General features: G+C 36.4%; 1 protein-coding gene across 1 annotated transcript; it reads left to right on the forward strand.

Moving 5' to 3' along the window:
• The first annotated feature begins 38 nt into the window (after window positions 1–38).
• Window positions 39–26015, forward strand: METTL14 (methyltransferase like 14). Its single transcript, XM_010364855.2, has 11 exons — window positions 39–269; window positions 2514–2602; window positions 3983–4070; window positions 6173–6253; window positions 6618–6705; window positions 9027–9117; window positions 11672–11813; window positions 15034–15126; window positions 18420–18536; window positions 20075–20285; window positions 24451–26015. The coding sequence occupies exons 1-11, from the start codon at window positions 204–206 to the stop codon at window positions 24753–24755; spliced, it is 1371 nt and encodes a 456-aa protein (XP_010363157.1). The 5' UTR covers window positions 39–203; the 3' UTR covers window positions 24756–26015.

A 26015-nucleotide genomic window follows, 5' to 3' on the forward strand; every position in this document is an offset into this window, starting at 1 on the left:
CAAGCGTCCAGAAGGAGGCGGGACTTCCGGGCCAAGCAAGCCATATCGGCCGCGCCGGAAGTCCCTACTGAGGAAAGCCTTGAGGATAATCTGTTCATAAGCTCACGGTGAATATACTGTTCCACAGACTCGGAAGAAAGGTTGAACAAGGGTTCACTGGCAATTGATAAGTACTCGCGGTAGTGAAAAGCAGGAGTTGGAACATGGATAGCCGCTTGCAGGAGATCCGGGAGCGGCAGAAGTTACGGCGACAGCTCCTCGCGCAGCAGGTCCGCGGCCCTGGTGGCCCCTGTGGGAGGGATCGAGAATGCGAGTGCGCGGCCGCCTCCTCCCTCCACACCCCGCCTTTTTCTGTACCCTCTCTACCTGCAGCTGTTAAGGCCTTTCTGGTCCTTCGATCCTGATTCCTGGTTCTCCCTTTGTAGTTCTCAATTTTCGTGGTGCCCCGAACGTTTTTCAAGTTCCTTCCGCGGTCTTTGTGGTGCTAAACCGAATGCCACGATTAGCCTTTAACCTTTGGGGAACTCCCACCGAGTGTCTGGCATGTTCACGCCAGGATGAATGTCTTGTTATCCCCTACATTTCTCTTCACTATTTAACTGGTCATCTATTTCTTACTTTTCCTCGTCGTCAGCCCCAAATTCTTGAAATTGTGGTTTCATTATGAAATATTTTTACAGTTTACTGTATTTTCTTTGACATCTTTCTGAAGACTACACTGGAAGTAGTCTGAGTGTAAATTTTATATTCTGCGTCTTATGTACAATGTCCTTGTCACATCCACAGTTAATATTTGAAATCTTACTCTGTGTTAGTCACAGTAATCTCTTGAAACAGGTAGTGTTACCTTCACTTATCAAGTAATGAAACAGGCTCCATAGGTTAAGGAATTTTATTCCTGGTCGCTCACTTCTCGGCTGGGAAATACAACCTAGGTTGTCTCCCCAAAACTTGTCTTCTAAACCATTGTCCTTCACTTCTTTCTTGTGTATGAGTAAGTTAATATTTGCTGGTTAGTAGGGTACACTTGCAGAAAATACAGGTTGTGCACAGTTCCACTTAAAATCGAGGCTGTATTTTCAATTCTACTATTCATATCAGTAAAAGTGATAGGAGAAATGCTCATAGACTATGATTAGTCATCTTGCTGTTATTTTTCAGTAAATTTGGTTTTAGTGAATGGACTTCTGAAATCTGATGAACAGATTTGTGGTGTACTGCTGAAACTGTGGGAACTTGGAATCAGATTTGTTCCTTATCCCGCTGGCATTACGATCTTGGACAAATCAAATATCCTTTCTAAGTCTTCTTTTCCCCAACTTCTTTTATCGTATTATCTTCAAAAATGTTCAGTAGCTCTTTGTTGCTACCACAGATGTTTTACTCCTTAATGTTGAATTCAGATTTCTATTTCACTCAAGATACATTCATAGGACAATTATTTGTTGAGTGTTTTACACTCAACAAATCCCAGGGGCTCCAGCTTTTAAAGTTTTTTATGAATTGGTTGCACTCTACTTAGCCTTATAACCATTATTTGTTTGCATTTGTTTGTATTTTGCAAAATTTTCCCAACTGCCAAACAAAATTTGTGTTGCCCTTTTAAGGTAGTGAAGTTCAGCATTGTATCCATAAATAGTAAGACTTAGCTTGAATAAAACTGGATTGATTTTTATTAGAGGATAGTAATAGACACAACCCTGTGCAAACACTGTCTTACCTGCTTTTTTTGGTAATTGCTACTGCAGGTTGAATATCTCTTAATCTGAAATGCTTGGGCCAGAAGTGTTTTGGATTTCAGACTTTTTTCAGAATTTGGAATATTTGCATATTACTGGTTGAGCATGCCAAATATCAAAAGTTTTCAAAATATGAATGCTTCAGTGACCATTTCCTTTGAATGTCATGTCAGTACTCAAAAAGTTCCAGATTCTGGAGCATTTTGGATTTTCGATTTTCGGATTTGGAATGCTCAATCTATATTAATTCGTGTATATTACTTTACAGAAATTTGGCTAAAGTGTCTTATTTTCAAATACAGATGGTTCCAAACTTACTATGATTTGACTTCACAATCAACTTTATGATGGTTTGAAAGTGATAGGCATCCAGGCTGCTCAATGACTTGTGATGGAATTATGTCTTGATAAAAACCCATCATAAGTGGAAAATACTGTAAGTTGAAAACGCACTTAGCACGTTTATTTTGAAACAGATTTACTTTCAACTTACAATGGGTTTATCAGGACATAACCTCATCATAAATCAAGGAGCATCTGTATAACTGAAAGCATAAAATGTTTGCCAGCTGTCAAACTCATTCTTAATTAATGCAGTTTTTTCCCAGGGTTTTTCCAGTTTGTCTTGCAAGCTGATTAATTCATTGTTATTGTGTGTATGTGAATTAAGGTGTTTTTGTTTTTTAAGTATTTAATATATTAAATGCTGCTACAAATGTCTAGAAAGGTTGTCCAATGCATTGTAATCTAATTTCTGATTTTGCCTTTTCTCAGTTGGGAGCTGAAAGTGCCGACAGCATTGGTGCCGTGTTAAATAGCAAAGATGAGCAGAGAGAAATTGCTGAAACAAGAGAGACTTGCAGGTCAGTCAAATAATTCTTTTTTTTTTTTTTTTTTTTTTTTGTGAGACAGGGTTTCACTCTGTTACCTAGGCTGGATAGGTTAGAGTGCAGTATCGTGATCATGGCTCTCTGCAGCCTTGACTTCCTGGGCTCAAGTGGTACACCTGCCTTGGCTTCCCAACGTGCTGAGATTACAGGTATGAGCCACTGTGCCGAGGCAGGTGGATCATTTGAGCCCAGGAAGTCAGGAGTTCGAGGCCAGTCTGGTTAACATGGTGAAACCCCATCTCTACTAAAAATACAAAAATTAGCCGAACGTGGTGGCGGGTGCCTGTAATCCCAGCTACTCGGGAGGTTGAGGCAGGAGAATTGCTTGAAACCAGGAGGCGGAGGCTGTAGTGAGCTAAACCAAGATTGTGCCACTGCACTCCAGCCTGGGAGACAAGAGTGAGACTCCGTCTCAAAAAGAAAAAGAAACTATGAAAGGATTACTGTTTTAATAAACAGATACCCCTAGGTAGGTATACAGTGTATTGAGAAATGCATCAAAATGATGATTTTAGACACAATGGTTTTTATTGTCAGTTCATTAATTATGAAATATTTATTTTCTGAGGTTAGTAAGTTCCCATTTGTAAAGTACTTAGAAAATGGAATGTTAGACTAAAAATTAGCATATATACTCTAAATAAGTATATTTAAAAGTTTTTTTTTTTTTTTTGGAGACGTAGTCTCTCTCTGTCACCAGGCTTGAGTGCAGTGATGCAATCTTGGCTTACTGCAACCTCTGCCTCCAGGGTTGAAGTGATTCTCCTGCCTCAGCCTCCCAAGTAGCTGGGACTACAGGTGTGTGCCACCACTTCCAGCTAATTTTTGTATTTTTAGTAAACATGGGATTTCATCATGTTGGCCAGGCTGGTCTCGATCTCTTGACTTTGTGATCCGCCTGTCTCAGCCTCCCAAAGTGCTGGGATTGCAGACATGAGCCACCATGCCCAGCCTAGAAATTTTTATAAAAGGAAATATACTTTACCCTAAAAGTGGTATTTATTTGGTAGTTCAGAAAGCATTTCAAAATTTTTTCGTTATTCTAGTTTTCAATTTGGAAATCTGTTTTGCTCAAAACAGATTAAAATAATACATACTATATAAGTTTCTTTTCAATATATCACTTATAGTGGCTTATTTTCTCATTTGGTTGCTTTCTCATGAAAATGAAGCACAGAATTATCAATCAAGTTATTTGACTTTTTGGATGACTTATAAACTGGGTAAATAGATACTCTTGAATCAGGAAAAATTTGTCTTGTTCTTTTTTATAATCTGTTTATTATTATTATTAATAGATACTGTTATGCATCTTGTATATGTTTGTGAGTAATATTTCTATTTATTTTTCAGGGCTTCCTATGATACTTCTGCTCCAAATACGAAACGTAAGTATCTGGATGAAGGAGAGACAGATGAAGACAAAATGGAAGAATATAAGGCAAGTAGAGAGTGAAATAAGTTTATGATCAAAGAAAACATAAATTCACATGATAGATTCATATTTAGGAAAACCAATTTGATGAAAAGCCTCATTCTAATATGTGCTCAAATAATTATCAGTGGCGTATGTTATCACCGTTTACATTAAGACCATTGTATCAGTTTTCTTATCTTTTTCTTTTTCTTTTTTTTTTTTTTGAGACGGAGTCTTGCTCTGTCGCCAGGCTGGAGTGCAATGGCACAATCTTGGCTCACTGCAACCTCCACCTCCTGGGTTCTAAGGGATTATTCTGCCTCAGCCTCCCAAGTACCTGGGACTACAGGTGTGCACCACCATGCTCAGCTATTTTTTGTATTTTTAGTAGAGACGGGGTTTCACATGTTGGCCAGGATGGTCTCGATCTCTTGACCTCATGATCCACCCGCCTTGGCCTCCCAAAGTGCTGGGATTACAGGTGTGAACCACTATGCCCGGCCAATTTTCTTTTCTTAATGCAAGAGTTGTGTGGATTAAATTAGATTATGTATATGAAGCACTTAGCATAATGTCTGGTAAGAACTAGGTTTTAGCATAATGTCTGGTAAGAACTAGGTGATTTTATATATATATATATATATATATATTTTTTTTTTTTTTTTTTTTTGAGATGGAGTCTCACTCTTGTTGCCCAGGCTGGAGTGAAGTGGCGTTGATCTCAGCCCATTGCAACCTCTGCCTCCTGGTTTCAAGCTATTCTTCTGCCTCAGCCTCCCGGGTAGCTGGGACTACAGGCACACACCACCACGCCTGGCTAATTTTTGTATTTTTAGTAGAGATGGGGTTTTACCATATTGACCAGGCTTGTCTCGAACTCCTGACCTCATGATCCACCTGCCTTGACTTCCCAAAGTGCTGGGATTGTAGGTGTGAGCCATAGTGCCTGATCAGCACTAGGCAATAATATTCTTAAAGACAACTGAGGATATAAGTGTATCATAAACTTTGGGCCCAGTGTGGTGCCTCACGCTTGTAATCCAAGCACTTTGGGAGGCCAAGACGTGCAGATCACGTAAGGTTAGGAGTTCAAGACCCTCCTGGCTAATGTGATGAAACCCTGTCTCTACTAAAAATACAAAAAGTCAGCTGGGCATGGTGGCACATGCCTGTAATCCCAGCTACTCAGGTGGCTGAGGCAGGAGAATTGCTTGAACCTGAGAGGCAGAGGTTGCAGTGAGCCGAGACCATGCCACTGCACTCCAACCTGGGCAACAGAGTGACTCTGTCTCAAAAAAAAAGAAAAAAAACCCACGAAACTTTGGGTAATTGATTGGATCAGATTTTGAGAGGCTGCAGTAGTCTTTTTTGAGGAGTTGTTATTCCATGTTAACAATATTGGGTAGTACAATCAAGATATTTTTAGGATTTATGGCCTAGACTACATTGTAGAAATATTTCTGAAAGAGCCTCAAGGAAAACCCAACTTCTAACTGGTAGTTGCAATATTTAGTTGAAATAGTTGAAAGTATTATAGTCCAAAAAACTTACTTCTGTTTTTTTCAAGTTAATTGTATATAATAGAGATAAGAATGTATGGTTTCAATAAAATCTCTAGAAAGTTCAGTGAAATAATACCTAATCTCGCGAATAATGTCTTATATGTTGCAGTTCTGATAATACGTAACTTAAATGCTTGTGATTATTTTAGGTGGAACCATATGCAGTTGCTGATATTCTAACCTTTTTGACCTATAAGCATAGCAGTTTCATATGGTTTAATCTAATGGAAATAAAATTGCAACATTGGTGGTCATATCTTTCATGACTCAAACTAGACTCTAACGTTTATAGTATTGTATATGAGATAGTTTTAGACAAATCAATCAACAAAATAGTAGTTATAGTAATTATTATTTATGATAGGAAATTTTTTAATGAAAATAATCAACTAGCTAGATCTAATGATGGGAAAGCAAAGACTTCAATGTTTGACTTCAGTGCTAATTTAAAACATTTATTAAATCTTAAGGAAATAAAGTATTTGTTGAGTTTTAATCAAGATGTGATAATTAGAGAAATAGCCCCTATTTGTAAAACATTTACTTAATCTTATGTTTTTCAAGGATGAACTAGAAATGCAACAGGAGGAAGAAAATTTGCCATATGAAGAAGAGATTTACAAAGATTCTAGTACTTTTCTTAAGGTAAAATAAATAATTTTCAAATTTTGTAACTCATCACATTTAAGCTCTATACCTGAAAAGATTTTAAATACCTATTTGTCTTCAAGATATTTTTCAATTATTGAAGGATCATTGTTATGAAATAAAGATTATTTAAAATTACTCATGAAATAGTCTTCTGATATTTGGCTAGTGTGAGATAAAGGTATATTAATACCAGTAGCTACTGAAAAGTAATAATTTTAGTCGTATTTTCAAATATTACTAATTTTTAAATCTATCAATTGACTGCATTTTGTATGACCTTGTAATAGAAAACAAAGTAGAGATAATTTATCTGCCATTACAGTGCATTTTACAAATTTAATTTTGTTTTTTAATTTAGGGAACACAGAGCTTAAATCCCCATAATGATTACTGCCAACATTTTGTAGACACTGGACATAGACCTCAGAATTTCATCAGGGATGTAGGTATGTCAGATTTGTTCGGAATACGCTATTGCTGACTCTCAATTACATGCATGTAATTTATCCACTTTGTGAATATTTCTAACAAAATATTTTTCCCAGCTTGACATCTTTTTTTTGTTCTCAGTGCTCCTGATATACCTTCTTTTTCTTTCTTTCTTTTTTTTTTTTTTTTTGAGACAGAGCCTTGTTCTGTTGCCCACGCTGGAGTGCAGTGGGGAGATCTTGACTCACTGTAACCTCTGCCTCCCGGATTCAAGCGATTCTCCTGCCTCAGCCTCCCGAGTAACTGGGATTACAGGCACCTGCCACCGCACCTGGATAATTTTTATATTTTTAGTAGAGACAAGGTTTCACCATGTTGGCCAGGTTGGTCTCAAACACCTGACCTTAGGTGATCTGCCTGCCTCGGCCTCCCAAAGTGCTGAGATTACAGGCGTAAGCCATTGCGCCGGCCCGGTATACCTTCTTTTTCTGTCAATCAATATTACTATTTTTTTGTTTGTTTCTTTTTGGCTTCAGTTTGGTACTATGCCTATTCTTGCGTTTTAGACAGATTTATTGAGATAATACTTATATACTGTACAATTCACTCACTTAAAGAGTATAATTCAGTGTTTTTCTTTAATGTATCCACAGGGTTGTGCAACTATTACCACAATCTATATTAGAACATTTGCATCTCCCCTAAGGAAGCCCTGTACCCATTAGCAGTCAGTCCCCATTTCCTCTCTCTCATCTACCCCTTCTCAGCCTTAGGTATCTACTGATCTACTTTATATTTCTATACATTTACCTATTTTGGACATTTCATGTAAATGAAATTATATAATGTGTGGTGGTTTGTCACTGGCTTCTTTCACTTAGCCTGTTTTTAAGGGTCATTGATGTTGAAGCATGTGCCTGTACTTCATGTTTTTAAATTGCCAAGTAATATGCCATTATATATGTTTACCTTTCTAACAACTACTCAAGTGTTTTTCCAAGCAGCTGCACCATTTTACATTTTTACTAACAATGTATGATGGTTCCAGTTTCTTCACATCTGGGGCACTTACTATTATCTGTTTTTTATGGTAGCCATCCTAGTAAGTGTGAAGTGGTATTTTATTGTAGTTTTGATTTGCATTTGCCTAGTGACTAATGATACTGAGCATCTTTTTATATGCTTCTTGGCCATTGAAATATCTTTTTTAGATATCCTAATACTTTATGTATTTTTAAATTGTTTCACTGTCTTTTTACTGTTGAATAACAACAGTCTTATATATTCTCTTTGTGTGTGGGTGTGGGTGTGTATTTTTTACATATTCTGAGTACAAGTCTCTTACCTGATGAATAATTTGCAAATATTTTCTCGCATTCTGTGGGTCACTTTCTTGATAGTATATTTTGTAGCACAAACATTCTATTTTTGATATAATCAAATTTAGTTTTTCCTTTGTTACTTGGAAGCAACATTACTCTTGAAGTAGAGAAACCAATTTTAATGTTTTTGTAAGCAAATGTAGATGTAGCATAAATATTTGTGGTTAAATTGTATAACCAGATTTAGATATAAACTGCTCTGCTCTTAGGATACCTGCCTCCCCAAGGCAAAGAAAACATACTTAGAAAGCTATTACAGATTGAGGAAAAGTTGTGCCTTCTGTTTTGTAGATGATTAGAAGCTGACTCTGCTGTCTTGAAACTTGACTATAATAAAATCTTCAAATTCATTTTATTTGAAATGTGATCTGCAACCACTGATTGAGGAAGCTTTATAAACTCTTTTTCTTTTTTTCTTTGATGTTAAAGTTGCTAATATTTGTATTTTTGGTTTTTAAATTAGGAAGTTCATATAATTTATGTTGTTATAAATATGCTTCCTGTTTGGGAAGAAACACTTATTGTCTTTGCTTTGAATAACTATCCAAGAAATTAAGTACAAATCTTAATCAGGTTCTTTAGGAGAAGGTTTTTTTTTTTTTTTTAAGCTAAGAGGAAGGGGGAAAAATCACACAAGAAAGGTTTTTTTGTTTTGTTTTTTTCCCCTGAATGTTAAACTGGATGCTAGGGGTGATTGTTTAACTTAATAAGTATGTGATTGAGTGGCTTATTGACTTGGACTGGGTTTTAGAACACCTGGATTTTTATTTGCATGTCATTAGTTATGAAATCTGCATACATATTATTTAAAATTATTAGAAATTAAGCTTTCTTAAAAGATATGAGTCAAGTGGTGTATGTATTGTTTTGTTTTCTTGAAAGGGCTCATAACTTTTGAATTACTGATATTAACTTCAATTGAGTTGAATTTAGAATTTACTATTTTTTCTGCTCAGGTTTAGCTGACAGATTTGAAGAATATCCTAAACTGAGGGAGCTCATCAGACTAAAGGATGAGTTAATAGCTAAATCTAACACTCCTCCTATGTAAGTGTTTTTATTCAATTACTGTTTATTCGCAACTCAGGCTTAAAATATCAATTTGTTTATCCTGTAACCTTTTTTCTTTTTCCTAAATTCAACACTCATGTTAACATGCTTTATTACTCTGTTTCTTCTCTCTGCTTTTTTGTCTTTTAAAGACTGGGTCTCATTATGTTGCCCAGGCTTGTGTCCATCTCCTGGGCTCAAGCAATCCTCCCACCTCAGCTGGACTACAGGCATTTCACTCCTGGCTCTATTTTTCTTTTTTGAGATGGGTTCTCGCTCTGTTGCCCAGACTGCGGTGTGGAGAGCAGTCGCGTGATCTCGGCTCACTGTAACCTCTGCCTCCTGGGTTCAAGCGATTCTCATGCCTCAGCATTCTGAAGAGCTGGGATTACAGGCATGTACCACCATGCCTGGCTAATTTTTGGCACACACCACCATGCCTGGCTAATTTTTGTATTTTTGGTACAGATGGGGTTTCACCATGTTGCCCAGGCTGGTCTCAAACTCCTGACCTCGGGTGATTTGCCCCCCTCAGCCTCAAAGTGCTGGGATTACAGGTGTGAGCCACCTCACCGAGCCCTATTTCTTCATTATAGCAAAAATGTTGATTTGAAACTCTGGTGCTGACTTCACAGTGGGCTCTCAGTTTTTTTTTCAGCTTTTCAGATAATTTGCTTAAAGTGCTTCTAAGTATTTTTTCTTCTTAAAAGTCATCCAAGCCGGGCACGGTGGCTCACGCCTCTAATCCCAGCACTTTGGGAGGCTGAGGCAGGTGGATCATCTGAGGTCAGGAGTTTGAGACCAGCCTGGCCAACATGCTGAAACCTCATCTCTACTAAAAATGCAAAAATTAGCCGGGCATGGTGGCACATGCCTGTAATCCCAGCTACTCAGGAGGCTGAGGCAGGAGAATCATTTGAACCTGGGAGGCAGAGGTTGCAGTGAGCTGAGATCGCTTGATTGCAGTTTAGCCTGGATGACAGAATGAGACTCCATATTCTTGATAACTTACTTAAAATGCCTTTAAATGATATCTTGTCAAGTAATTTGTTTGTTAAAGGAAGCTTAGAAAGTGTAGATTCAGGAAAAGAAGAAAACAAATACTAATAACAGCTTAGCATTCTGAGATACTATTCTTAACAATTTGGAATATGGTAATTCATTTTAACCTTGCTGAACAGAATAATATTTTCCTCAGAAATGTATATGAGATCTTTAAAATTGGAGAATTTAGCTTTAAATGTTTTGTACATTTAACGATATGATGAAATGTGTTTTGGGCCAGGTGCGGTGACTCACACCTGTAATCCCAGCACTTTGGGAGGCCGAGGTTGGTGGATCACGAGAGCAAGAGATTGAGACTGTGCTGGCCAACATAGTGAAACTGTCTCTACTAAAAATATGAAAGTTAGCTGGGTGTGGTAGCACATGCCTGTAGGGAGGCAGAGCTTGCAGTGAGCCGAGATTGTGCCACTGCACTCCAGCCTGGTGACAGAGTGAGACACTTTCTCAAAAAAAATAAAAAAGTATTCTGTAAGTCATTAGAAGCACCACAGAATGTCTTAGTATGTGGAGAGGAATTCTAAGTATACTCTAATATTCGTCGTATTTTAAAATACACCTTTACTTGCTTGCTTATTTATTTATTTACATAGAGACAGGGTCTCACTGTGTTGCCCAGGCTGGTCTCAAATTTCTGGGGTCAATTGATCCTCCCACCTTGGCCTCCCAAAGTGTTGGTATTATAGGCATGAGTTGCCATGCATGGCCTAAAATATACCTTTAATGAGATGTTCAGGTGGGAAGATCACTTGAGCCCAGGAGTTTGAGGTTGTAGTACTCTATGATCAGGCCTGTGAGTAGCCACTGCATTCATCCTGAGCAATATAGTGAGACCTTGTCTTAAAAAAAAAAAAAAAAAAAAAAAAAAAAAACCACGAAAACCTATTTATATTTAAAGCATTTTAAATTTAAAATATTTTCATGCTTTGTGAAAATATCTTTTCAGTAAAGGCCAGTACTAACTTATATTAGGTAGCATGAAAAGACTCTTAATAGAAACATTTTTACTAATGAAAAAACTAATAAAAGAAAATTATATGAAAACTGTGTTTTAGGAGGAAGCATGTAAGCTTACAGAGAAATGGAGTTTCTAACTAAACAATTGAGAATAAAACAATGTGACATTAGAAAATTCAGATGAGAATGGAAAGGGGTTCAGAGACACATCTGAGTATGGATTTTTAATATTGAGAGAAGAATATATTCTGGGTGTACATGGGGAATAATAGGAATTTTACTATGTAGTTTAATTATATTCATGACTTAAGAAAGATCACTGGTAGATGGTTTAAGTCTATACTGAAGAAAAAAAGACTCAATAAAAAGGCCTTTAATAATTAACTTACTGATTACTTTGTAAATAGTGTTTAGTAATAATGTTTAGTGATATCTAAGACATTTCTTTCATTACCATCTGTTAAGGTACTTGAAAATCTTATTTAAAAAGCTTTTTTTAAAAAATCTCATTTTTTATGCTTTAATCAAATAGGTACTTACAAGCCGATATAGAAGCCTTTGACATCAGAGAACTAACACCCAAATTTGATGTGATTCTTCTGGAACCCCCTTTAGAAGAATATTACAGAGAAACTGGCATCACTGCTAATGAAAAGTGCTGGACTTGGGATGATGTATGATGAAACTTTCTATGTTGTAATGAATTATTTATTTTCAAATGAATATGTTTATTTGGTCAGAAAGTGAGATAATAAATGTCATCCCTACTTTTGTAGGGATTATAAATATAGATTTATAGTGTAAATTATAGCTGAAGGTCCAAGGTATATTGACCAATATTACATTATCTTTAATTTGATTCTTCTTCTCGAGGCAGAAATTGAACATTGAGCAGATAATAAGCAAATAGGCTGTAGAAGACTTACGGTTTTGGTCTTAGAGCCCTTGGCTATATAGCTAGAAAAGTTTAAAAACAGATGGAATGACTCATAATTCATTCTGCATTTGATTAGTTTCAGTAAACATCAGAGTTTGTTTATATATATAAAAACATGATTTCTACTCTTTAAACCATTTACAGTGTAGTAAAGTATGGATAAATAGCCTTTATGGACACATAATCACAATTTTGTTGATTAAATAATAGAGTACTGCATAAGATGACATGAGAACAACTGACCAAGCCTGGGTAGATGGGACATATGAACACAGAGGAGGTGACACCTGAACAATAGAAATAGATTAGTTAGAATTAGTCAAGAAAGATGTGGGACGGGGCTTACAAGCACAAGGAACAACAAGAACAGAAGGGATGGAGGCAAATGACTATCTGGTTGTGGAGTGAAGGTCCAGTATGTAGGTTGGTATTGTTGGAACACAGATTGGGACTATCTTGAGGTAATGTGTCAGGAGTTTGGACTTTTATTCTGAAGACATTAATACGTCTTTGAAGAGTTTTAACCAGTTTAGTAAAAAGGTCAGATTGGTGTTTGGAAGCTGGGATAGAGTCTGGGAAAGAATTCTGAAAAAATGGCTGGGCGTGGTGGCTCATGCCTGTAATCCCAGCACTTTGGGAGGTGAGACGGGTGGATCACGAGGTCTGGAGTTTGAGAGCAGCCTGATCAACATGGTGAAACCCCATCTCTACTAAAAATATAAAAATTAGCTGGGCGTAGTGGCACGCACCTGTTATCCCAGCTACTTGGGACGCTGTGGCAGGAGAATCGCTTGAACCTGGGAGGCAGAGGTTGCAGTGAGTCGAGATTGCGCCACTGTGCTCCAGCCTGGGCGACAGAGCAAGACTCCGTCTCAAAAACCAAAAAGAATTCTGGAAAAAGGAGAGCAATTAGAAGACTCTTTCTTAGAGTAATGTAATGCTGAGATGAAGGGACCCTGAATTAGGGTAAGAGTAGGCATGGAAAGAAGGTGATAACTTCATTAATGTTTAGGAGGTAGATTTGGTAAGATTGAGTGATTAGGACGAGGGGAAGAGTTAAGGATAACTCATGGTCTCTATCTTGGGATAGGTGGGTTGAATTATCACCAACTGAGAGTGAGTTTCAGAAGACAAGTGGGATTAGAAAGGTTAAATAATATTGAATAAGTTGATTTCTAGTTATATGTGAGACATTCAAATGGAAGAGGTCATAGGAATAGAATATGAAACTCTAAGGACAGGCAGATCTGGTTTCAACATACATATTATAGAGGATTATCACATAAAATCCATGCAAATAGATGAGTTTATCCTGGGATTGTGTCTCAGTATAAAAATGTAGACTGATGGTAAAACCTGGGAAAACATTTACAATTAAATACTATGTATAAAATAAATTTAAAAACGAGTTATTCAGTGATGAATGAAGAGAACCAGGAGAGTATGAATGTAATGGAAACCAAGGGAACAGTGAGTTTCAAGGAGAGTGTAACCAGGAGCATCCTGCACTTCTAGAAAAGATGTGGGACAAGGAAGGGACTGAAACTGGAAGACATGTTTCTTAGAAAACAGATGGGAATCCTTGCATGTCCCTTTCTGAGTTAATGGTAGTTACTACTCTTAATCATATCTATTTTTCCAAGATTTACCTCTAATTCTTCCTCTTCCTTGAAGCTTTTCCTATTAGCTTTAATACTCCTAGCACTTTTATTTACATTTGTATGGCTCCTATAATGTAAAGTTTTTCCCCTTCCCTGTTTAAAATGTTACTTGTATTTATTGTTGTAAAATCAGAAAAGTGCACAGAATGTAGTATTTCTAAGACGTAAGATTAAAGACTTAATGCTCTTGACATTTATTGCAGATAAGTTTTCCAGATAGGTATACATTTACATTCCTTTCAGTAGTGTTTAAGAATGTCTAGTTAACCATATCCTCATTAAAGTTGAATATTAATATTAAAAACCATTTTTTGTCAGTTTAATCAAAAGAAAAAATTTAAGCAATCTGATTATGTCCTTTATTAATAATTAGGCAGAACTTTGTTTTCTCTAACCAATCCATGAGGTTTCAGCAGTGAGGTACAAAGGCTTCAATTATATATAATAAACTAATACAGTTTTTAAAATAAAGAAATTCTATTTTATATGCAGATTCTTGATTTCAATTTAATTTCACTGTACTTCAGCTCTGGCTGGCATATTGAAAAATTTTGTCTGGCCCCAGAACCCTAAGCTCTATAACTTTTATGAGATATTATCCTAAAGAAAGTGCCAGTAGTTAATGTAATAACAAAATGTAAATAAGAAAAGTGTTTGGGTTTCACAGGTATTCTTTTTCATGGTAGAGGGTCAGTAGTAGTCATTGTGTTTTAGTTAAGAACACAAGCATTTAATGAAAGTACCAACACTTAACTTTTAGAATTAGTGTCAAAAGAGAATAATTTTTTTTTTTTTAGCATTTCAGACTTTAAGTAGTAATTGTAGGAAAATATGTATATTGATTTATTGAGAAGTTCTTCTGTAGATACGGGATATCACAGTCCTCCTGAAACATTTATTGCTGTATTTTATGTTAATTTTGTCCCTAACTTTGGGCTCAGTTAAGTGCTTCATTCTTTTTCAGTAAATGATAAAACATTGCTGGAGAATCTCTCTCAAGCTCCATCTTAAAAGATTCCATAATTCTATAGCTATTGTTTCCTATAAGCTCTTTCCATATAAAAGCAAGTGTATATATGTATATATGAGCACACGTGTGTATGTTGTTTGTATATAAAGTAACAAAACAATAGAACAAGTAATTTTAAGGATAATGTTTATTTTCTATTATAGTTCCTAATGGAAACTAATACACTTAAAGAACACATCTATCCTAATCTTAATTGTTGTTCTTTTGGATTTAGGATGAATGGGAAACAAAATACTTTTATGCAATATTGTTTTGATTTCTTACAGATTATGAAGTTAGAAATTGATGAGATTGCAGCACCTCGATCATTTATTTTTCTCTGGTGTGGTTCTGGGGAGGGGCTGGACCTTGGAAGAGTGGTAAGATGGTGCTTTTATAAAGTGGATTTTTAAATTAATAAGAAAAAAATACAACAGTGTGTTGCATAGGATGTTTGAAAGTGGATGTTATTTTTTCCTTTGTTTCTTAAATAATTCTAAAATGCTGAGAAAAAAAATTTCCAGAAAAGAACGTAAGAAAGGCAATACTTGTAAGTTACTTAACCAGCACTAGGGATAAATGTGTAGCTCTTTCAAAAGATGCTTCATTACAAGTACAGGAAGAGAACAGCTTAAAGATTTGAAACTCCAAATTATACCTCAAAAATGAGCTGCTTGGTGTCATTTACAATTCTTTATGAGTAGCTAAAAAGTATTCTATGAGTAGCTGAAAGTATTCAGGAGCATTGGCTCCTGAAATCCAAATGGAAGTCAAATAAAATTGGAAAAGTAACACAGCATATGGAAGACATGAATGAATGAGAAAGAAGTTATAATACCTGAACTTATTTTAAGTATCTCATATTTAATTGTATTTCAGAGTTTTATTTATTTATTTATTTTTGTATTGGAGGTTTTTTTTTTTCTTTTTTCTTTTTTTTTTTTTTTTGAGACAAGGTACTAACTCTGTTGCCCAGGCTAGAGTGCAGTGGCACAGTCATGGCTTACTGCAGCCTCGACCTCCTGGACTCAAGCAGTTTTCCCACCTCAGCCTCCTAATAGCTGGGACCACAGGCACAACACTACCCCTGGCTAATTTTTTTTAGTATTTGCAGAGATTAGGTCTTTTTATGTTGCCCAGACTGGCCTCAAACTCCTGGGCTCAAGGGATCCTCCCACCTCAGCCTCCCAAAGTGTTGGGATTACAGGCATGAGCCACCATTCCTGGGCCTCATTGGCCCTGGCCAAAAGGAACAAAATAATATATATGCTGTTCTAAACAAGAATAACAACAATATTATGACTAGGTATCAGGAGTCTTAATTTTGCTCTCAATTTGTCTGCTATGCAACAGTAAGACTTTGGGCAAAAAGATACTCTTGAGGGTCTCAATTTTGTCACATTTTATTGGTAGACACTTTTCATTTTTATGACATATTACTTACTATACACCAAACTATCTCATTTAATCATTCCAGTTTGAGGAGGTATCCATTTGACAGTTGAAAAATTTAAGTAGGATTATATGAGATAACAAGTATGATTATATGGAAATAAGATTGTGCCCAAATTCTGAAATTCTACAATTACTTTATATTCTTTATATAAATAGTAAGGCTGTTGGGTAACATCACTGCTTCTATTATTTATTAACTCCAAGGTAGATTATAACTGTATTTCAGTTGAATATCTCCGTTTTTTTGGTGGTAGCTCTTCAAGATGCTATAGAAAAGTAAGAGCGAAACATATGTTTTTATAGGTATATTAGAATTTACTTTAACTTTAATATCTGACTTTGATCTTTCCTCTCATCTCTCATTCCCCAAATTAGATTGAAAATTATTAGGAGATTTTTATTTTTTATTTTTTTTCTTTTGAGACAGAGCCTTGCTTTGTCGCCCATGGTGGAGTGCAGTGGTGCTATCTTGGCTCACTGTAAAACCCTGCCTCCCAGTTGAAACGATTCTCCTGCTTCAGCCTCCTGAGTAGCCATCCAGGAGGTTTTTATCTTATTTGCTTATGCAGCAGTTTATCATACTGGTGAGAGTTTGGCGAAAAATGATTTAAGATTTAAAAAAATAATTCAGCATGAGAAATACTCATGAGCTTTTGATAAATTAGTGGATTAGGGCATGTAGAATTTAGGTCATAGTGATGTTAATGACACCTGGTGCAAAATAAATATTTAGTAACAGGAAGACATATTGATCTTGATTTTGGAGATTTTAAAATAAAACTCTGCTGGATGCAGTGGCTCATATCTGTCATCCCAGCACTTTGAGAGACAGAGGCGGGCAGATCACTTGAGGCCAGGAGTTCAAGACCAGCCTGGCCAACATGATGAAACCCCATCTCTACTAAAAATACAAAAATTAGCATGGCATGGTGGCACGTGCTTGTGGTCCCAGCCACTTGGGAAGCTGAGGCATGAGAATTGCTTGAACCTGGGAGGCGGAGGTTGTAGTGAGTGAAGATTACACCACTGAACTCCAGCCTGGGTGAGACTCCGTCTCTAAATAAATTAATTAATTAATAAAATAAAATAAAATTCTAAGTTTCATTTTGAGGTGTTATCTGACATTACCCAGTAAGCATTCCTGAAAAGTGTATGTTTTATACTCTACTATATCTTTTTTTTTTTTGGTTCGGGGGATCTCCCAACAGGATTTCCTGTGGTGGAAAGGAAGCTTGTTGGAAAGTTTTTTTTTTTTTTTTTTTTTTAATTATACTTTTAAGTTCTGGGAGACATGTGCAGAACATGCAGGTTTGTTATGTAGGTATACACGTGCCATGGTGGTTTGCTGCACCCATCAACCTGTAATCTACATTAGATATTTCTCCTAATGCTATCCCTCCCCTAGTCCCCAACCCCCCTCTACTGTATCTTTATATGTACTTGATCATCATACCAGCAATACTGTACTTATTTATTTATTTTTCCCTCCTTTACTCTTAAGTTGATGGGGATAGGGACTGTGTCTTATTCATGTTTTTATTCCCAGCAGCTACGCAGCACTAGCATATGGTAGACTTTCAGATGTCACTGTGAGCAATCATTTAGCTGGTATTTGTTTTATGTTAATGTATAACAGCTTCTAGGTCATTAAGGTTCACATCTCTATTTTCTAGATTATGTAGAGATGAAAGTACCATTTTACCCAACCATGTAGCAATTTTAAGTTTGAACATTTTTATAGTTGTATTAAATATAGAAATAAGGTTTTATAAGACTCTCATTTGAAGTTATCATTTAGAAAATTTTCAATGGTGTATAACTTTGTCAGAGAATAGAATATTGAGGTGGCGGGAATCAAATTGTGTTTTGGATTATTTTGTGATTACAGAAGGTCTGAGTGCTTAACAATTTAAAACCCCGTGTCCATTGATGACAATAGAATGTAGAATTGGGAGATGATGTAATCCTTTCTATGTTTTGATATTTAACTATATATGTGACGTTGATATCCAAAAGATATATGTATTCCGTACTATGGCTATATATTTAAAGACTGGCATTTCTTTTTATATTCTACACTGAAACAAAATTACCTTGAAACCTTGGAATGTAGTGTCTGAAGCCTCTAGAAGTTTTTTTTTAATGCTAGTTGGTTATTGTTAAGTATTGCTTATTTCTTTAAGTTAAGGGTTTCTATTTAAAATTCTTTTGTTTCTAGTGTTTACGAAAATGGGGTTACAGAAGATGTGAAGATATTTGTTGGATTAAAACCAATAAAAACAATCCTGGGAAGACTAAGACTTTAGATCCAAAGGCTGTCTTTCAGAGAACAAAGGTATTGCCTTTACTAATTTGTTTTTTTTTAATTTTCATGGTTTTCTCTCAAGCTTTTCCAAATCACTATATACTGTTTAATTAACTTTAGTAAAAAGGTCCTTTTCTTAGACTTGTAAAGATAGCATTGAGCATTACAGGAATACATCCAAATTAGTTTTAAAATGTTTTATTCATTATCTTAGATCAACCCCACCATGCTAAAAAGAGGAGTATATATTCCTCTATGTCCTAAATGCCATATTTCTATTAGATAAAGGCTTTTGATCACACTGACCTGCAAAATTTTTCTAGGTTCAGAAAGAAGAGAGAGCCGCAAAACTCTAGCTGGCCAGCTTAGAGACGTATTTCTGTCTTCTTTCCTTCTTTTTCCTTTACAAGAACCCCTGAGAACTTCTGTTTCTTGTGACTCTGCCTTGCTAGTATCAGGTTTTAACAGTTTTCGTTCTTTACTTTTTAGGGAGCCACTGGTGGGAGGGTCTTTCTTATTAAGTCTTTTTTGGACTGGAATCATGCCTAGGTAATCAAAGCCTCTGTAAAAATTCCAAGACAGAGGTTGGAGAGCTTCTGGGTTGGTGAACCTGTGGAGTTTCTGGGACTGTGGTCCACTTGGAGAGGGCACAGCAGCTCCATGCCCTATGCACCATACTTTTCGTTATGTATCTCTTCCATCTGGTTGTTTTGAGTTGTATCCTTTTATAATAAATAGATCATAGTAAGTAAAGAGCTTTCCTGAATTCCTTGAACTGTTCTAGCAAATGATCTAACTCGAGGAAGAGGTCATGGGAACCTCTGTTTTATAGCCAGTTGGTCAGAAGCACAGGTGACAGTCTGGACTTGTGATTAGTATCTGAAGGTGGGGCAATCATGTGGTTCTCAGCCCTTGACCTGTGGGGTCTGCACTAACTAGGTAGATAGTGTCAGAATTGAATTGAATGTGTTGATGAAGAAATGAAGAATTGTTTGGTATGGGAAAAATCCACACATCTGGGATCAGAAATGAAGTATTCTGAAAATATTGAGTGTTGTGAGAGTGTAGAAAAGAGTTTTTCTATTTACATGGCAGTCTTTCCTCATCCAGAGATCCATGTTTTCCTGTTGTTTTGTTGCCCATAGAACTGTATCTCACCAGAAATGGTGGCTCACTTCTGTAATCCCTGCACTTTGGGAGGCCGAGGTATGTAGATCACCTGAGCCCAGGAATTTGAGACCAGCCTGAGCAACATGACGAGACCCTGTCTTTACAAAAAATTAAAAAATTAGCCAGGTGTGGTAGCATGTTCCTGTGGTCCCAGCTACTTGGGAGGCTGAGGCAGGGGGATCACTTGAGCCCAGGAGATCAAGGCTGCAGTGAGCTGAGATCGTGCCACTGTACTCCAGCCTGGGTGACAGAGTGAGACCCAGTCTCAAAAAAAAGAGAAACTGTATCCCAAAGATTTGGAGAAATGAGGATTGTTTTAGAATTGAGGACATCAATGTAAAAGGTTTTGGAATGACTGTTGATTAAAAGAGATTAATTGGTCTGCTCTTGTTATTTAGGAACACTGCCTCATGGGGATCAAAGGAACTGTGAAGCGTAGCACAGATGGGGACTTCATTCATGCTAATGTTGACATTGACTTAATTATCACAGAAGAACCTGAAATTGGCAATATAGAAAAACCTGTAGAAATTTTTCATATAATTGAGCATTTTTGTCTTGGTAGAAGACGCCTTCATCTATTTGGAAGAGATAGTACAATTCGACCAGGTAGGACCTCAGTTAAAACAACAACAACTTCATGATTCTTTGGGTTGTGCATGTCAAGAAATAGGACATGGTGCTATGTAAAATAAAGTTTTTATGCATTTGATTCCTTTTCTTGCTGTACTTCAAATATGAACAGTTTCAGGTCCACAGCAAAATTGAGAGGAAGGCACAGAGACTTTCCATATACCTTCTGCCCCCACACATGCATAACCTTTCCAATTATCAATATCTCCCACCAGAGTGGTACATTTGTTACAAATGATGAACCTACATTGACACGTCATAATCACTCAAAGTCCACAGTTTACATTAGGATTCACTCTTGGTGTAGTAATTCTGTGAGTTTGGACAAATGTATAATGACATCTATCCACCATTATAGGATCATACTCAATAGTTTCACTGCCCTAAAAATCCTCCATGCTCCACTTATTCATCCCTACCCACAACCCTTGACAACCACTTATCTTTTTACTGTCTCCATAATTTGCCTTTGTCAGAATGTTATATAGTTGGAATTGTATAGTATGTAGCTTTTTTAGATTGGCTTCTTTCATTTGGTAATTGGCATTTAAGGTTTCTGTATTCCTTTTCATGGTTTGATAGGTCATTTCTTTTTAGTGCCGAATAATATTCCATTGGATGTACCACAGTTTATGTATCCATTTACCTACTGAAGGACATCTTCCAAGTTTTGGCAGTTATGAATAAGCTACAATGGAAATCTGTGTACAGGTTTTTGTGTGGTCATAAGTTTTCGGCTCCTTTGGGTAAATGCCAGGGAGCACAAATGCTGGATTGTATGGTAAGAATATGTTTAATTTTGTAAGAAACTGCCACGACTGTCTTCTGAAGTGTATGTACCATTTTGCATTTCCACCGGCAGTGAGAGTTCCTGTTGCTCTGCATCCTCACCAGCATTTGGTGTTGTCAGTGTTCAGGATTTTGGCAATTTTAGTGTGTGTGTAGTGGTATCACGTTGTTTTAATTTGCATTTTTCTGATGGCGTATGATGTAGAACATCTTTTCATATGCTTATTTGCTATCTGTATGCCTTTTTTGGTGAGATGTTTTTTAAGGTCTTTGGCCCGTTTTTTATTTGGCTGTTTGTTTTCTTATTGTTGACGTTTAAGAGTTACTTGTATATTTTGGAGAATAGTACTTTATCATATTCGTTTTTTGCAAATATTTTCTCTTATTCAGTGACTGTCTTCTCATTGCCTTGTTGCATGTTTATTTTTAATTAATTTCTGCTTTTTAATTTTCTTTCTACTTTCTTTGGATTTGCTTGCTGTCTTTCTATCTGAAGTATTTTTAGATTGATATTCAGGTTAGGGGTAAGGTTTAATTTTGTACTTGTAAACTACTAGTATAAAAAGAAAGAAACTGAATAGGCAAGAGTTTCAAGAAAGAAACTTGCAAAAATTTAGTATTAGCTACATTAAAATAAGGAAGAACAATCTGATTGATAGAAGTATAGGTGTTTGGGAGTTAGCCATATAAATAATAGTATGTGCAATTGAGAGTCTGTTCAAGAGACCTTAATTTATGGCCAGGCACTCTGGCTTACGCCTGTAATCCCAGCACTTTGGGAGGCCGGGGTGGGCAGATCACTTGAGGTCAGGAGTTTGAGACCAGCCTGGGCAACATGGTGAAATCCTGTCTCTACTAAAAATACAAAAATTAGCTGGATGTGGTGGTGTGTGCCTGTAATCTCAGCTACTTGGGAGGCTGAGGCGGAAGAATCGCTTGAACCTGGGAGGCGGAGGTTGCAGTAAGCCGAGATTGTGCCGCTGTACTCCAGCCAGGGTGGCAGAGTAAGACTCTGCCTCAAAAAAAGAAAAAAAAGACCTTAGTTTATTAAGTTGCTCCTCAAATACACTTCTTCCTCAAGGAAATAGCCTAAGGTATTTCACATATACCTTAGGAATACCATTTACCATTGCGTTAAAATAAAGGTTTACAGATAACTGAGTCAAATACTCTGAAGCCAGACAATTTTTTTTTTTTTTTTTTTTGAGACAAGGTCTCACTCTGTGGTCCAGGCTGGAGTGCAGTGGCACGATCTTGGTTCACTGCAACCCCTGCCTCCTGGGTTCAAGTGATTCAGCCTCCTGAGTAGCTGGGACTACCGGTGTGTGCCACCACGCCTGGCTAATTTTTTTGTATGTTTATTAGAGACAAAGTTTCACCATGTTGGCCAAGCTGGTCTCGAACTCCTGACCCAAGTGATCGCCCACCTCGGCCTTCTAAGTGCTGGGATTACAAGTGTGAGCCACCACACCCAAGCCAGACTATTTTAAACTTTACTCTGTTCTTAGTAATACTTCTCAAATTTCTAGTAAAACACAATATTGCAGTGCAGAATTTGGAAGAGAGGGGAGTCCCTTGGACTTCTACAGCCAGTTTACTCTGCAAAGATTTCCATGTTTTATGTAAGAGACAGTATAGCAACGGAGACAGAGTATTAGTTATTTTTATTATATCTTTAAATTTTCTGTTTCTTATTGTTTGTGGTGTTGTGTTCCATAATACCACAAACGTGCCAAAAAACAAACTAGGAGGCAGCAAATAAAATCTCATAGATTTAATAGTCAGTGAGAACCCATAGGTGTGGAATGTGCTTCTTGATCATGGTATCTGTCAGGTCATACAGAAAAGGCACAGTATAATTGACCTTTTTTTCTTCAACTATTATAAATCTTATTGTATTTATGCACTGTTAGAAACTAAAAAGGTTTTAAAAAACAATGAACTAAGTATTGTACAGAAATGGCTACTGTATTTTAGAATGTGATCCTAGTGAAATATTTTTCATTTTATAGCTTTTTATGATGCATCTACTTTTCTAAGAAATAACCTAAGGATGATGGGGCAGATATCCTTATTTTGCCGATAAATAACCTAATTCTTAGGGATAACTGGACCTGTCCCAAATAATGCTGTGTCTCTTGTAATGCTCCAGAGGCATATTTTCAGGGACCCTTGCAAAGGACATGTCTATAAGAGTCACCACACCCAAAGAACCCCAAAGCATGGTGTCTGTATTGGGTATTTATAGTTAATTTTGTAGTTCCTTCTATTCTAGAGATGGTTTAATTAATCAGAAAATATCCTTATTAGAAGCAGAGCTGTCTAGCAATATAATTGACAAAATAGATTTTTACCTACAGAAGTATAATGTGCAGTGGAGATTCTGAGAAAGAAGAAATAATTTTCATTTTATATTTGAAAAAGAAATATATTTGAGTTGGATGTTGAAGGGTGGGATTTTTAACAGGTTGACAGGTTAGAAAAGAAAATAATATGGGCACAAAAATAGGGGTTAGTATAGAAGAAGTTACTATAGTAGTTCATTGTTTTACTTACAGGTTCATGAAAAGCATTAATGAGAAGTGTTATTGGAAAGTTCATTCAGCCATCATTGTAAAAGATTTTATATTTCATATTTATGAATTTGGGCTTTGTGGAAACAGTTGAAAGGTTTTTGAGCAGAGAAGTGACATGTTTTAAGCTTTGCTTTAGGTTTTCCACTTTTAGAGGGAGGAGAAGCTATAGGTTATAGATCATTACAGTATATATGTATGTCTGTGACACGTGTTATATGGTAGGGTATTGACCTTGTTAAAAAAAAGTTGGGGGGGCTTAAATTTGAGTGTGGCAGTAGAAATGAAAAGATAGGAATGAGTAGGAGTAACATGGTAGTGGTTAAATTTCTCAGACCTATCAACTGAGAATATTTTCTAGTTAGTAAGTGTAGAGCAAAAGTTGGCTCCAAGATTTTAATCAGAAAAGCACCATTTACATAAATAGGAAGATTATATATAATTTATTACAGTTTCACTAAACCCAAACTCAGTGTAATGTATAGGATTTTTTTTCTCTAAGTTCTATTCTCACAAAAGATAGGACATGGATGAGGACAATGAAGAGGATATATTACAAAAATTACAGTCTAGAAGGAAAAACAAGATATATACCTGTGAAATCTTTAAAACATGACCACAGTTAAGTGCTATTCTGTAAAAGATATCAATATTGGATATTGGATGAATGATGGGGACATCTTTAAGAATGCATTGGGATTTGAACTAGCTTCTAAAGAATTAATAATAGAAGAGAGAATTGCAAATAAAAAGTATAATCTTTGTTTCCTCCATTGCAGGCTGGCTCACAGTTGGACCAACACTTACAAATAGCAACTACAATGCGGAAACATATGCATCCTATTTCAGTGCTCCTAACTCCTACTTGACTGGTTGTACAGAAGAAATTGAGAGACTTCGACCAAAATCACCTCCTCCCAAATCTAAATCTGACCGAGGAGGTGGAGCTCCCAGAGGTGGAGGAAGAGGTGGAACTTCTGCTGGCCGTGGACGAGAAAGAAATCGATCTAACTTCCGAGGAGAAAGAGGTGGCTTTAGAGGGGGCCGTGGAGGAACACACAGAGGTGGCTTTCCACCCAGATAATTGTTGAAGACATTGAACCTATTCATCCTCCTCTAACCTTCTTTATTGTAATTAAATTTCAAGTGGGAGACTTAACTTTAGAACTCACTTCCAGCTTGCACTTTGCTTTAATTTCTCTGAGCTGCAGGAATGTCTTAGCCAGCCTCGCTTGCAGTTGTCACACACACTGTCTAGTTTTTTTTCAGGATGAATGAATAATCCTGCCTTTTGTTATGTGCATGAACAGAATGGAACAATTCAAGTAGCTTCATCTTCAGAGACTGAATTTATTCTGATAGACTTCAACTAATTACAAAGGATTTTGCTAATTTTGGGGAATAAATAATGGAAAAAGATCCAGTCTGTGGTATCATGCTAGTGCTGACAGGAGTTGGTAATGCACATCCTGTCACTGCTGCTAAAGCAAATAGGGAGCTGTTTGGGGCCTTGATAGAAAAGGGTTGGAACAGATGGTAAGCTTCTGTCAGGGTTTTAACATTTTCTTGATGAACTAATAAAAAGAGGTGAGCTTTTTTCTTCTTTTTTTTGAGTTTTAAATAAACTCAGATATAATTTGAATACTGAAGAAATTAAGAGACTTTGAACAAAATCACCTCTTCTCAAATCTCAATCTGATAGGGGAGGTGGAGATTCCAGGGATGGGTGAAAGAAGAGATGGAACTTAGTAGGCAGACTTTAAAAAAAAAGTTCATCATCGTAATCGCAATTTTGTGGCTACGACTCCTAATCATGCTTCCTAAGAAGCAAAGGAGGACAAATATTCATGTGCTAGATAGCACTCTGGTGTGGACTTGAACTGGCATTGACCTTAAATTTCATATTCCTGAAATAAAAGAGAGGCAGCAACAAGGCACCTCATTATCAGATGCTTGGTTTAAACATTTTGGGACTAAAATACTTGGTGATGAAATGACATACACCTTTAAACTTCTTATGGAGATAGTTTAATGTAAAACCAACTATAGAAAACCCTCAACTTAAGGATACAGCTTGGAAATTGGAACTGCTATTGCCTTTTATTAAAACCATATGGTGTGATGTTTGTTTTTAAAATTATATAAGACTTTATGCTGTCACTTCTCTTGCTATACTGTAATTCATGTTTTAAATGAATTTGATAATGAAATTATACTATTATTCTTGATGAATACTTTTCTTATTTTTATGATTTTTCTAATGAAACTTTGAACTTTTGAGATTTGAGTCTGTTTTCTATAAGTAGAATTACTGTTGTTACCAATTGAAAAAGGACTGACCTAA

The sequence above is a fragment of the Rhinopithecus roxellana genome, chromosome 2 (assembly GCF_007565055.1).
Source record: "Rhinopithecus roxellana isolate Shanxi Qingling chromosome 2, ASM756505v1, whole genome shotgun sequence".
Classification (NCBI taxonomy): domain Eukaryota; kingdom Metazoa; phylum Chordata; class Mammalia; order Primates; family Cercopithecidae; genus Rhinopithecus; species Rhinopithecus roxellana.

Excerpts from the sequence above, each read along its gene's own strand:
- METTL14 (XM_010364855.2), top strand. The coding sequence starts at position 204 with ATGGATAGCCGCTTGCAGGAGATCCGGGAGCGGCAGAAGTTACGGCGA. Across the intron at positions 15,127-18,419 it reads GGCTGGACCTTGGAAGAGTG|TGTTTACGAAAATGGGGTTA; the intron begins GTAAGATGGTGC and ends TTTTGTTTCTAG. Across the intron at positions 18,537-20,074 it reads CTGTCTTTCAGAGAACAAAG|GAACACTGCCTCATGGGGAT; the intron begins GTATTGCCTTTA and ends CTTGTTATTTAG.